At 44.0% G+C, this 15,364-nt stretch overlaps 1 protein-coding gene across 1 annotated transcript in view; it reads right to left on the reverse strand.

Annotated features, from left to right (window-relative positions):
- Positions 1 to 15,364, reverse strand: part of csmd3b (CUB and Sushi multiple domains 3b) — an 826,488-nt gene that overhangs the window by 25,236 nt on the left and 785,888 nt on the right. Inside the window, exons 61-62 of the mRNA XM_036953488.1 lie at positions 13,471 to 13,644; positions 4,243 to 4,316 (exon numbers count right to left, since the gene is read on the reverse strand). Coding sequence (XP_036809383.1) covers positions 4,243 to 4,316; positions 13,471 to 13,644 — 248 coding nt within the window. The remainder of the gene's footprint in view (positions 1 to 4,242; positions 4,317 to 13,470; positions 13,645 to 15,364) is intronic.

A 15,364-nucleotide genomic window follows, 5' to 3' on the forward strand; every position in this document is an offset into this window, starting at 1 on the left:
GAAACAATATTTCTTAGGCACTTGTTTGCAGTTCCTACCGCTTCCACTGGATGTCACCAGTCTTTGGAATTTGGTTGGGGTTATCTAGGAACTGGGTAACACTGTTGAGAGTTGCTCAAGACTTGAAAAGTAGCGTTGGTTTGTTGTCTTCCTGTATTGAACACAGATAGACCCGTCTTCAATTTGATCGATTATTGATGTTTAAAAATACCTAAAGTTGTATTACAAAAGTAGTTTGAAATGTTTTGGCAAAGTTTACAGGTAACTTTTGAGATATTTTGTAGTGACGTTAAGCAAATTGGAAGCTGTTTTTTTCTGGAGCAAACGCGCCAAATAAATTGACATTTTGGATATATATGGACGGAATTAATCAAACAAAAGGACCAATTGTGATGTTTATGGGACATATTGGAGTGCCAACAAAAGAAGCTTGTCAAAGGTAAAGCATGATTTATATTTTATTTCTGCGTTTTGTGTAGAGCCTGTAGGGTTGAAATATCCTACTCTCTTTGTTTACTTTTGTGCTATCATCAGATAATAGCTTCTTATGCTTTCCCCGAAAAGCCTTTTTAAAATCTGACACGTTGGCTGGATTCACAACGAGTGTAGCTTTAATTTAGTATCTTACATGTGTGATTTAATGAAAGTTTGATTTTTATATCATTTTATTTGAATTTGCAGCTCTGCATTTTCCCTGGCTTTTGGCCAAGTGAGACGCTAGCGTCCCCTATCCTGGTGGTTAAGGGCTTGTAAGTAAGCATTTCCCTGTAATACCTGTTGTATTTGGCACATGTGGCAATATAATTTTTTAGATTTGTGCCTTATTATTTATAAATGAGGCCCCAAGTAGCGTTTGAAACTGTCGATCTGTGGTCAAGAATGCTGAGTTCATCTCAGCATATGCTACCTTTCAGTCCCTTGACTTTTTGGCCCTGACGGAGACATGGGCCACCCCAGAGAACACTGCTACTCCAGCTACTCTCTCCATCTGACTACGTTTTCTTTCATAGTCTGAGGGCATCTGGTCATCGCGGTGGTGGCACAGGGCTACTAATTTAGTGGAGATTTTCTAATTTCTCCCTCTCACCTGTCCATCTCCTCATTTTAATTCCATGCTGTCAGTGTCACTTGTCCACTCAAGTTTAACATTATCGTCATATATCGCCCACCAGGTGCCCTTGGAGAGTTCTTCAATGAGCTTGATACCTTGATAAGCTCATTTCCTGGCGATGGCTCACCGCTCTTCGTACTTGGCGACTTCAACCTCCTGACATCTGCCTTCAATTCATTTATTTCCAAATCTTTCCTTCCCCTCCTTGCTTCTTTTGGCCTCACCTTTTCCCAGTCCTTTCCCACTCACAAGGCAGGCCATACGCTTGACCTCACCTTTTCCCAGTCCTTTCCCACTCACAAGGCAGGCCATACGCTTGATCTCACCTTTTCCCAGTCCCCTCCCACTCACAAGGCAGGCCATACGCTTGGCCTCACCTTTACGAGAGGTTGCTCACCTACTAATCTCACTGCAACCCCCCTCCAGGTCTCTGATCACTACTTTGTTTCCTTTTATGTCTGACGCAATCGTCACTCTCTCTCCCACTACTCCTCTTCTATCCTATCATCTCTCCCTTCTGCTAAATTATTCTCCCTCCTGATTCTGCCACTTCGACCCTACTCTCCTCCCTTTCCGCATCCTTTGACTATCACTGTCTCCTTTCCTCCTGGACGGCTCGGCCCTCCTCTTCTGCTCCGTGGCTGAGGGACTCATTGAGAGTTTACAGAACAGGGCTGCGGGCAGCTGAGCAAAAATGTTCTCATCCTCATAGATCTATCTGTTGCCTTCGCCACGTGAACCATCAGATCCTCCTGTCAACCCCCTCAGGACTGGGAGTCTCAGGCTCTGAACACTCTTGGATAGCATCCTAAATGGTATGCTGCTCCTACCAGGTGACGTGGAGAGGATCTGTGTCTGTACCACATACTCTCACCACTGGTGTACCCCAGGGCTTAGTTCTAGGCCCTCTCCTCTTCTCTCTATACACCAAGTCACTTGGCTCCATTATATCCTCACACGGTGTCTCCTAACATTGCTATGTGGATGACACAACTGCTTTTCTCCTTCCCCTTGTGACACCCAAATGGCAACACATATCTCTGCTTCGATGTCGGCCCACCACTTCAAGCTCAACCTTGACAAGATGTAGCTGCTCTTCCTACCGGGGAAGACTTTCCCGCTCCAAGACTCTCCATCTCAGAGTGCAAAGTACCTTGGCGTGAACCTGGGCAACACCCCTGTCATTCTCTGCAAACATCAAAGCAGTGACTGCAGGTCCATGCTCTAAAACATCAGTAGAGTATGACCATACTTCACACAGGAAGCGGTGTAGGTCCTAATCCAGGCACTTATCTTCTGTCTGGAGTACTGCAACTCTCTGTTGGCTGGGCTCTCCACGTGTGCCATCAAACCCCTGCAACTTATCCAGAATGCTGCAGCTTGCCTGGTGTTCAACTTTCCCAAGTTTTCCCATATCACCCTGCTCCTCCGCACACTCCTGAAGCTAGGAGAGAAGAGACCATGCCAATCTTCCAAAAACATCTGAAACCCTACCTCTTCAAAGAGTGTTCAAAGACTTTGTGCATCAGCATCACTTGCTGTGCGGTAGCAGAGAGAACAGTCTATGACTTGTGTGGCTAGAGTCTTTGACAATTTTTAAGGCCTCCCTCTGGCATCGCCTGGTATAGAGGTCCTGGATGGCAGGGAGCTTAGCTGTAAAAGGTTTTGAGGATCTGACTGCCCATGCCAAATCCTTTCAGCCTCCTGAGGGGGAAGAGGCATGGTCATACCCTCTTCACGACTGTGTTGGTGTGTGTGGACTATGATAATTCCTTAGTGATGTGGATACCGAGGAACTTGAAGTGCTTGACCTGCCCTGTGGACGAGGATGTGCTCGGCCCTCCGTTTCCTGTAGTCAAAGATCCTTTGTCTTGAGGGAGAAGTTGAGGGAGAGGTTGTTGTCCTGGCACCACACCGCCAGGTCTCTGGCCTCCTCCCTGTTGGCCATCTCATCGTCATCAGTGATAAGGCCTACCACCGTCTTGTCATCTGCAAACTTAATGAATGAACAGGGAGTACAGGAAGGGACTCATCACACCCCCTGAGGGGCCCCCGTGTTGAGGGTCATTGTGGCGGATGTGTTGTTGCCTATCCTCACCACCTCGGGGCGGCCTGTTCGGAAGTCCAGGATCCAGTTGCAGAGGGAGGTGTTTAATCCCAGGGTCTTTAGCTTAGTGATGATATGTGGTTGTCCCCCCTAGCTATCTAAAGATGAATTAACTAACTAACTTTAAGTCACTCTGGATAAGAGTGTCTGCTAAATGGCTAAAATTAAATTTTTTGGGACCATGATTGACATGATATCATCGTCATTGACACCATCAGCCTCACAGTAATGATTGTCTCGGCTCAGACATTACATACAGAGATCTGAAATTTAAAGAAGTCAAATGCCAGAGGGAATTTGCATACAAGTAATGAACATATTCATTGCCTCATTTGCATATCATTAGCCAAGGAAAATGTCCCAATGAGAAAGGTACGTAAAGTAACTTTGTCAGGCTAGAGCATTGTCTCTAAACCAATGTCTTGCCATTCAATCACGATTTATAATTCTTGGGATATTATGTATTTTCATAGTGTAACAAGGCCTTGTCCAGAAGGTATGAGACAAAAAAAGTATATATATATATATTTTTTTACCACATGAGCTTAGTGTGTTAATAAGAGCCTTGAAGTATCGCTAACACTTGAGGACTTCAGGACTTCCTACACAACACATTCACAGACAGTACATTAACAGAGTATCTTCAACATGCAATCTGAGTGTCATATGGTCATGGCAGAGTCCCAAATGGAACCAAATTCCAATATAGTCCCTTTGGGCTCTGGTCAAAAGTAGTGCACTACATATGGAATAGGGTGAGGCACCTGGTCAAAAGTAGTGCACTACATATGGAATAGGGTGAGGCCCCTGGTCAAAAGTAGTGCACTACATATGGAATAGGGTGAGGCCCCTGGTCAAAAGTAGTGCACTACATATGGAATAGGGTGAGGCCCCTGGTCAACAGTAGTGCACTACATATGGAATAGGGTGAGGGCCCTGGTCAAAAGTAGTGCACTACATATGGAATAGGATGCTATTTTGGACGCAAACCAAAGATTTTGAGTGTGGGACTTTATCTCCTTACCTTGAAGCCATAGGTTCTATTCAGAGAACCATAGCGAGGTGTCCCTGGGTTCTCACAGGTAGTACGGGTCGGTTCTAAGGAGAACAAGAGAAAGGAACATTTGTATAACATTATCTTAGAGACCTATAGACTATATACCTGTAGACAGTATCACTGGGGGTCCAGCCTATGCAGGCACTTGAGACTTACAGTCTGCCTCACAAATGGAAGCCTATTCCCTTTATAGTGCACTGTTCGACCAGTGTCCATAGGACTCTGGTCCAAAGTAGTGGACTAAAAAGGGAGGCATTTGGGACACAGACACAGCCACATGAACAGCTATTGTTCCCATAATGATTCAACATAGCTTACTGCAGTGATACCCAGCCTACAACTGAGTTATGTGTGTGTTTGTGTGCATACGTGAGCGCTTATGAAGGTGGCTCAGAAATTAAATTCTTCCCGAGTGTGTTTACGTAAGCGCAGCAGTGGCACTGTAGTCACATAACAACCAGACAGCAAGATAGTCTTTAATAGGCTAGGCAGAAGACCCAGCAGGGGGCAGTGTTACGGCAGCGTTGCAGCAGCGTCAGGCCCAGCTGTGTGGCTGTGTGGAGGGAAGCAGCATCATTAGGATGTAGAGGACATCCTCGGCTTGACGCATAGACCTGGATTAAATGCAGCCTCAGAAAATGACAGCAGCACACACTACCACCACAGCCAGCCTAGTTAACCCACACAGCAACGTGCCATAATGTACACCATCGCAGCTTCCTCCTCTACTGGATGACAACATAATCAAACAGAAATGCAGTCTGGGGGAAATGTTTGTGTGAACTAAACATGATCGAGGGAAAACCGTAGTTTGTGTCTGTGTCAAACGAGGCCTGTCTGCACATACCTCATTTTGGTTCAATGACATATACACCCCCCCCCCCCCCCCCCCCCCCCCCTCTACAGACCCACACACTCAGACTCAGGCACACGCATATTAATAACGCCCCGCCCCGCACCTCCCCATTCACTCCACACACACTCAGAATAGGCAAATCTGATCCCAAGCAATTCTCATCATCCTGAGAGGTCCGTCTTGGAATATATGACCTTTTCATAAACACTAGCCTACATATTTCTGAACACAGTATTTATCCAATCATGTCTGTGTGGAGACGTGTACTCAAACAATATGTGTTTCATTGTATGATGTAGTAACATTATATGAGACTCCTTTGGCAATGTCTTATAAGTTATAGGCATGATGATCTGCAGGTAACTGTTGGAATGTCATAAGAATGCAGTTTCAATAGGGTAACAGTTAACCACTATTTTGAACCCTCTGTCATAAGGGCTACATAACATGTTCATAACAGTGCCATAACAGATGACATAAATAGTTGTGACAGCTTATGAACAGCTTATGACAACTAATTTGACAATGCCATGTCACCGACCATGTTGAAATCAGTTAATTAGCTAGTCTTAAAACTAGCCCAAAAATGTTTGTTTTTTTATTTTCTTCAATTTCTTTCTTATTTTTTTTACCCCGTTTTCGTGGTATCCAATTGGTAGTTACAGTCTTGTCTCAGCGCTTCAACTCCCATATGGAGAGGCGAAGGTCGAGAGCCGTGCGTCCTCCGAAACACAACCCATCCAAGCCGCTCTTGCTTCTTGACACAATGTCCACTTAACCCGGAAGCAATCCACACCAATGTGCAGGAGGAAACACCGTGCACCTGGCGACCGTGCACTGCGCCCGACCCGCCACAGAGCTGCTAGTGCGCGATGGATCAAGGACATCTCTGCCGGCCAAACTCTGGGCCAATTGTGCACAGCCCCATGGGTCTCCCGGTCACGTCCGGCATGCAACAGAGCCTGGACTTGGACTTGAACCCAGAATCTCTAGTGGCACAGCTAGCACTGCGATGCAGTGCCTTAGACCACTGCGCCACTCGGGAGGCCAGCCCCAACATTTACCGCATTTCAGGATGACACCCCTATAGGTCAATCAGTGTTCACATGTTCCTGTGTTGTGACACGTCAATTAATCACACCTCTATTATTTGACTCATTCCACATTTTGTTGTGTTACAGCCTGAATTTAAAATGGATTAAATGTAGATGTCCGTGCCGTGGGGGAGATCTTTCGTGGGCTATACTCGGCCTTGTCTCAGGGTAGTAAGATGATGGTTGAAGATATCCCTCTACTGGTGTGGGGGCTGTGTTTTGGCAAGGTGGGTGGGGTTATATCCTGCCTGGCTGGCCCAGTCTGGGGGTATTGTTGAACGGGGCCACAGTGTCTCCCGACCCCTCCTGTCTCAGCCTCCAGTATTTATGTGTCGGGGGGCTAGGGTCAGTCTGTTATATCTGGAGTATTTATCCTGTCTTATCCGGTGTCCTGTGTCAATTTAAGTATGCTTCCTCTAATTCTCTCTCTCTCTCACTCTCTTTCTCTCGGAGGACCTGAGCCCTAGGAGCATGCCACAGGACTACCTGGCCTGATGACTCCTTGCTGTCCCCAGTCCAGACATGCTACCTTGTCCCGGAACTGCTGTTTTCGACTCTCTCTCTCTACCGCACATCAGCTATGAAAAGCCAGCTGACATTTACTCCTGAGGTGCTGACCTGTTGCACCCTCTACAACCACTGTGATTATTATTATTTGACCCTGCTGGTCATCTATAAAGGTTTGAACATCTTGGCCATGTACTGTTATATACTGTCTCCAACCGGTACAGCCAGAAGAGGACTGGCCACCCCCTAAGAGCCTGGTTCTTCTCTAGGTTTCTTCCTAGGTTCCTGCCTTTCTAGAGAGTTTTTCCTAGCCATTGTGCTTCTACATCTGCATTGCTTGCCTTTTGGGGTTGTAGGCTGGGTTTCTGTATAGCACTTTGTGACATCGGCTGATGTAAAAAGGGCTTTATAAATACATTTGATTGATGTTTTGTCCCTGGGCTACACACAATACCCCCATAATGTCAAAGTGGAATTATGTTCTTCTACATTTTTACAAAGTAAAACATTAAAAGCTGAACTGTCTTGCTTCAATAAGTATTCAACCCTTTTGTTATGGCAAGCCTTAATAAGTTCAGGAGTAAAAATTTGCTTAAGAAGTCACATAATAAGTTGCATGGACTCACTCTGTGTGCAATAATAGTGTTAATCATGATTTTTGAATGACTACCTCATCTCTTTACCCCACATATACAATTATCTGTAAGGTCCCTCAGTCGAGCAGTGAATTTCAAACAGCGATTCAACCACAAAGACCAGGGAGGCTTTCCAATGCGTCGCAAAGAAGGGCTCCTATTGGTAGATGGGTAAAAAAAGGAGATGCTGAATATCATGGTGAAGTTATTAATTACACTTTGGATGTAACACCCAGTCACTACAAAGATAGTGGTCCTTCCTAACTCAGTTGCCAGAGAGGAAGGAAACATCTCAGGGATTTCACCATGAGGCCAATGGTGACTTTAAAACAGAGCTTAATGGCTGAGATAGGAGAAATCTGAGGATGGATCAACAACATTGTAATTATTCCACAATACTAACCTAATTTACAGTGAAAAGAAGGAAGCCTCACAGCTGCAATGGCGGCCAAAGCTGCTTCAAAGTATTGACTCAGGGGTGTGAATACATGAGATATTTCTGTATTTCATTTTCAATAAAATTTCTAAAGACATGTTTTCACTTTGTCACTATGGAGTATTGTGTGTAGATGGGTATTATATTTCATCCATTTTGAATTCAGGACGCAACACAACAAAATGTGGAATAAGTCAAGGGGTATGATTAGTTTCTGAAGGCACTGTAGTTTACAAATTACAAAATGACCTTACCCTGTAAGCAATCTATGGACAAGGAATGACAGCAATCCATGACTTGGTTTAGTTTCTCTGGCACATTTCCATTTGTGCCACAAATGCTAAAATGTTAGTGTGTGGAAACAGTGCACGGAAACCAAACCAAAGCATGGATTTCTGTCATACCTTGTCCATAGACTGCTTACAGGGAAAGGAAACCAATATGTACTTTAATCATTTGATTGAACTATCCATTGTATTTAAATATATAACAATTGACTTGATGCTAATGGTCTAATAATCCAGTGACAAGTGTGCCAATGACTTGAATATTCAATTAGTGAAATTAAGACCGTTTAGTCATATTGATGTGAGGAGTTCTACTGAATGTCTCCTTCAGGGATCTGGAGCTTAACCAGATAAGGTCAGTATTCAGGAGGCTGACAGACAATAGATATATGTTCACAGATATGTAGACAGCAGGTAAGGTTGGATTAGAGGTCGACCGATTAATCGGAATGGCCGATTAATTAGGGCCGATTTCAAGTTTTCATAGCAATCGGAAATCTGTATTTTTATATATATATATATTACACCTTTATTTAACTAGGCAAGTCAGTTAAGATCACATTCTTATTTTCAATGACCGCCTAGGAACGGTGGGTTAACTGCCTTGTTCAGGGGCAGAATGACAGATTTTCACCTTGTCAGCTCGGGGGATCCAAACTTGCAACCTTACAGTCAACTAGTCCAACGCAATAACGACCTGCCTCTCTCTCGTTGCACTCCACAAGGAGACTGCCTGTTACGCGAATGCAGTAAGCCAAGGTAAGTTGCTAGCTAGCATTAAACTTATCTTATAAAAATCAATCAATCATAATCACTAGTTAACTACACATGGTTGATGATATTACTAGATATTATCTAGCGTGTTCTACGTTGCATATAATCTGACAGAGCATACAAGCATATAAGCATCTAAGTATCTGACTGAGCGGAGATAGGCAGAAGCAGGCCCGTAAACATTCTTTCAAACAGCACTTTAGTGCGTTTTGCCAGCAGCTCTTTGTTGTGCGTCAAGCATTGCGCTGTTTATGACTTCAAGCCTATCAACTCCCGAGATGAGGCTGGTGTGACCGAAGTGAAATGGCTAGCTAGTTAGCGCGCGTTATTGGCGTTTCAACCGTCACTCGCTCTGAGCCTTGGAGTGGTTGTTTCCCTTGCTCTGCATGGGTAACGCTGCTTCGAGGTTGGCTGTTGTTGTTGTGTTCCTGGTTCGAGCCCAGGGAGGAGCGAGGAGAGGGATGGAAGCTATACTGTTACACTGGCAATACTAAAGTGCCTATAAGAACAAAGGTTAATGAAATACAAATGGTATAGAGGGAAATAGTCCTATAATTCCTATAATAACTACAACCTAAAACTTCTTAACTGGGAATATTGAAGACTCATGTTAAAAGGAGCCACCAGCTTTCATATGTTCTCATGTTCTGAGCAAGGAACTGAAACGTTAGCTTTCTTACATAGCACATATTGCACTTTTACTTTCTTCTCCAACACTTTGTTTTTGCATTATTTAAACCAAATTGAACATGTTTCATTATTTATTTGAGGTTAAATAGATTTTATTGATGTATTATATTAAGTTAAAATAAGTTTTCATTCTGTATTGTTGTAATTGTCATTATTACAAAAATCGGCCGATTTTAATCGGTATTGGCTTGTTTTGGCCCTCCAATAATTGGTATCGGAGTTGAAAAATCATAATCGGTCGACCTCTAGTTTGGATGACAGGAAAGGGAGGGTATTAAACACATACAGTATGTATGTGTGACTATGAAGCCTAGGGGCCGGTTTTCCGGACACAGATTACGTCAGAGTCCCAAATGGCATCCTATTCCCTATATGGTGCACTATTTTTGACCAAGGTCCATAGAGCTCTAGTCAAATGAAATGTACTACACTGAGTGTAAGTAAGAACCGCTTCCAAATATTGAGTTGCAACCCCTTCCAAATATTGAGTTGCAACCCCTTCCAAATATTGAGTTGCAACCCCCCAATTCGTCAGGTAATGGACTCTAAAAGGTGTCTAAAGCATTCCATAGACTCCAATGCTTCCCACAGTTGTATCAAGTTGGCTGGATCTCCTTTGGGTAGTGGACCATTCTTGATACACATGTGGAACTGTTGAGCATGAAAAACCCAGCATCATTGCAGTTCTTGACACAAACAGTGTGCCTGGCATCTACTACCATACCCCGTTCAAAGGCACTTAAATATGTTGTCTTTCTTATTCACCCTCAATGGCACACATACACAATCCATGTCTCAATTGTCTCAAGGCTTAAAAATCCTTCCTCAACCTGTCTCCTCCTTTCCATCTACACTGATTGAAGTCGATTTAACAAGTGACATCAATATAAGGGATCATAGCTTTCACCTGGATTCACCTGGTCAGTCTATGTCATGGAAAGAGCAGGTGTTCTTAATGTTTTGTACACTCAGTGGAAATACAGAATAAGCTGCCATTTGGTACAAATTCCATTTGACAATTTCAATTGAACATAAGCCGACATATTTAGCCTTAGACTAAAAAAGTGTCTGGGAAACTGGCCCTAAATCTATCCAGATTGTGTGGTTGGTTTTTTAAAAAGGCCCTTGGATCAATACCCACCGCAACTCTCTGAGTCATCACACGGATGCTGCTGCCTTTCTCACTATAAAGGGATCTGAGATATTTTGAGAAGGTTATTTCTCTGCGTCAGGAGATGTTCAAACCCCTACTGGTTATTTCTCTGTGTTAGGAGATGTTCAAACCACTACTGGTTATTTCTCTGCGTTAGGAGATGTTCAAACCCCTACTGGTTATTTCTCTGTGTTAGGAGATGATCAAACCCATATTGGTTATTTCTCTGTGTTTTGAGATGTTCAAACCACTACTGGTTATTTCTCTGCGTTAGGAGATGTTCAAACCCCTATTGGTTATTTCTCTGCGTCAGGAGATGTTCAAACCCCTACTGGTTATTTCTCTGCGTTAGGAGATGTTCAAACCCCTACTGGTTATTTCTCTGCGTTAGGAGATGTTCAAACCTCTACTGGTTATTTCTCTGCGTTAAGTGTTGAATTATTTAACCAGCTACTATACTGCCAGGTTCTGTCACAAATGGCACCCAATTCTCTCTATAGTCAAAGATGATCTATTATATTAATAGCACCCTATTCTCTCTATAGTCAAAGATGATCTATTATATTAATAGCACCCTATTCTCTCTATAGTCAAAGATGATCTATTATATTAATGACACCCCATTCTCTATATAGTCAAAGATGATCTATTATATTGAGAAGATAGCTGAGTGGCTGCTCTAACAATGGAAATACATGATTGAAGATAGGCAAGATAAGGTGGGACCATTCTAGCCAATGAGAGGGCAGATACACCTTGCCGGAATGCTTCCAAGTATCACTACATTTCTAACAGCCTAACTTCAATTAGATCAAATAAACCTCACGTAATTTAACACTCTCATAGACCTCCATACAAAAAAAGAGCTCATCTCACCTGGATAGATTTTGGCCAGAAGTAGTGCACTACTTTTGACCAGGACCCATACAGAATAGGGTTCCATTTGGGACCCAATCCAAGACTCTTCAGGAAGACAGACTCATGTACAGTACAGCCCTGGTTTTCCAGACCAGACAATGAGCACTAATTAAGGTGAAAGCAGAAGTATAGAATCTATATGCTCTGGGACAGTAATAACATAATAAAATATATATCCTCTGGGGCAGTAATAACAGTATAGAATCTATATGCTCTGGGATATTAATAACGGTATAGAATCTATATGCTCTGGGACAGTAATAACATAATAAAATATATATCCTCTGGGGCAGTAATAACAGTATAGAATCTATATGCTCTGGGATATTAATAACGGTATAGAATCTATATCCTCTGGGGCAGTAATAACAGTATAGAATCTATATGCTCTGGGATATTAATAACGGTATAGAATCTATATCCTCTGGGGCAGTAATAACAGTATAGAATCTATATGCTCTGGGATATTAATAACGGTATAGAATCTATAACCTCTGGGGCAGTAATAACAGTATAGAATCTATATGCTCTGGGATATTAATAACAGTATAGAATCTATATGCTCTTGGATAGTAATAACAGTATAGAATCTATATGCTCTGGGACAGTAATAACAGTATAATATCTATATGCTCTGGGACAGTAATAATAGTATAGAATCTATATGCTCTGGGACAGTAATAACAGTATAAAATCTTTATGCTCTGGGATAGTAATATCAGTATAGAATCTATATACTCTGGGATAGTAATAACAGTATAAAATCTATATCCTCTGGGATAGTAATAACAGTGTAGAATCTATATGCTCTGGGACAGTAATAACAGTATAGAATCTATATGCTCTGGGATAGTAATAACAGTGTAGAATCTATATGCTCTGGGACAGTAATAACAGTATAAAATCTATATCCTCTGGGATAGTAATAACAGTATAGAATCTATATGCTCTGGGACAGTAATAACAGTTGATATGATAAGGTGATCTGGGATAGTAATAACAGTTGATATGATAAGGTGCTCTTCAGTTTTCCCAGGCCTGTAGCTTTAACAAAGGAATTGGAGGTTAAAAAAACACCAAAGCACTCTTACCAGGTAGTTAAAACAACTATTTTGAGTTGACATGTCCATCTAGCAAAATTAAAAACAAGGCAAACAAGTTTTAGTTTGTTGTGTCCTATTTTTGGTGCGTTTGTTCAGTCTCCCAAATTCCTTACTCTTCATGAAAAGAATGTCCTACGTTACAGCACTGAAAATAGAAACTTCCGTCAAGCTAGACAATGACACCAGCCAGGTCTGAAGGATAGGGCCAGGAGAATGTCACTAACGTGTTCCCCTGATGGAACAGAATCCCCTACAGCCATTTCACAGGCTCTTCTCCTGTGATACACACTCTCCCTTTAAAAGGAATGGCCCTGCCTTTTTTGTAATGATCTCATCAATAAGAGATGTGTCGAGGTTTGTGCAGTGTATCACATTGGCACCCATATAGTGCACTGTGTTTGATCTGGGCTCATAGGGCTCTGGTCAAAAGTAGTGCACTATATAGGGAAAAGGAAGTTTCATTTGAGACGCATCCATGGTATAAGTAGGGTGGCCTGGGTATGGCCTATGTGTCAGAGGGAGGACATTGTTGTTTGACGTTATTAAATACTACAAGCTGTGCTTTAAGGCAAATAGAGCTGGAAATATGAACTCCCCAGGAATAAAGAGAAGCACAAACACACACACACACACACACACACACACACACACACACACACACACACACACACACACACACACACACACACACACACACACACACACACACACACACACACACACACACAGAGTAGATGCTTACCTATACAGCGAGGCTGGAATCCGCTCCAGGAGCCGTCGGCCTGGCACAAGCGTGTAGTGGAGCCCACCGGGATATAGGGGACGCTACAGCTGAACGACACCTCTGACTGATAGATGAAGCTGAGGCCCTCTCTGGAGCCATAGGCAGGCACACCAGGGTCCCCACAGAACTTGGCTACAACAACAACAGAGCAAAAAGAGCAGATCAAAAACAACACACAGGAACAATGTTTTTTTTTTTCCCCCAGTGCGGTCTTTATTGAAGAGAGTGGGAAATCTGACCAGATCGAATCAGAAACAACAACAAAAAACACACAGGATCAATGTCATTGAACTCCTCCTGCCACAGTATCTCTCTGTGATCCTTACAGATCGAAATGAACATTCCAGAAATACACAAGAGCAATGTTAGCCATTTTCCCCCCCAGTGAGGGTTAGATTGAATTTCTGACACAGTATCTTGTTGTATCTGTGATCCTGGCAGGCACCAGTGGAGGAGAAGACAAAGTTTTACAGACCAGACTAACATGAATGACATCGTCCCTCAAAGGGCTCAAACCGGTCATTGAGCACTGACCATCAGTGGCTGTCCAGCAAACACTTGGTCTGTCCGGGAAGAATCAATAATAGATGTGGCCTTCACACTCCGCCAATACATTATAAATGTGCCAAACAAGACTCCCTCTCTTACTGTCTGGGAACTAGGAGGACTACAAACTTGACTTTTTCTTGATGAATAATAGATACGCTGTCAAGATATAAAAAAAGAGAGGAAGAGAGAGTAGAGAACAGAGCGAGGGGTTGAGAGAGCAGAGAGAGCAGAGAACAGAGACGTAGAGAGAGAGAAGAAGATAAGAAGAAGAAGAACAAAAAGAAGTGTGCTGCCTGCAAGATTACAAAGTCACAGGCAGCCAATCTTTAGTTCATTCCCATTGGAGCCAAAGTTTCTGTGGCCTCTGCTGCTGCTGTACATGCTTCAGTGTTCTGAAGGTTGAGGACTTAGAACTACTGTACCTTGTGGACCTTTTAACCTGCTCTTCCCTCCACCTCCTCCTCCCTTCACCTCCTCCTCCCCTTCACCCCCTCCTCCCCCTACACCTCCTTCACCCCCTCAACCTCCTCCTCCCTTCACCCCCTCCTCCCCCTCCACCTCCTCCTCCCCTTCACCCCCTCCTCCCCCTTCTTCCCTTCACCCCCTCCTCCTCCTTCTTCTTCCCTCCACCTCCTCCTCTCCTACACCCCCCCCCTCCCCTTCACCACCTCCACCTCCTTCTTCCCTCCACCTCCTCCTCCCTTTCACCCCCTCCACCCCCTCCTCCTCCCCTTCACCCCTCCACCTCCTCCTCCCTTCACCCCCTCCACCTCCTCCTCCCTTCACCCCCCTCCACCTCCTCCTCCCCTTCACCTCCTCTTCCCCTTCACTCCCTCCTCCACCTCCTTCTTCCCTTCACCCCCTCCACCTCCTTCTTCCCTTCACCCCCTCCTCCCCCTCCACCTCCTTCTTCCCTTCACCCCCTCCTCCTCCTTCCCTCTACCTCCTCCTCTCCTTCACCCCCTCCTCTCCTTCACCACCTCCACCTCCTCCTTCCCTCCACCTCCTCCTCCCTTTCACCCCCTCCACCCCCTCCTCCTCCCCTTCACCCCCCACCTCCACCTCCTCCTCCCCTTCACCCCCTCCACCCTTCCGCCCGATCACGTTTGAAGCTCTGCCTGATGACCCACTGGGGCAGGTAGTTAAGAACTCAATAATTATGCGCATATTACCCCCTCTGTTCTTCACTCCCTCTCTCTGTCATACGGAGACGGACAGACAGGGTTACGGCTAAGTGACAAGTAGGTAAACTAAACACTGAATTATGATTCCCTGGGTCTCTTTGTGTATAGAGACAATTCTC

This window comes from Oncorhynchus mykiss, chromosome 18 (genome assembly GCF_013265735.2).
Source record: "Oncorhynchus mykiss isolate Arlee chromosome 18, USDA_OmykA_1.1, whole genome shotgun sequence".
Lineage (NCBI taxonomy): Eukaryota > Metazoa > Chordata > Actinopteri > Salmoniformes > Salmonidae > Oncorhynchus > Oncorhynchus mykiss.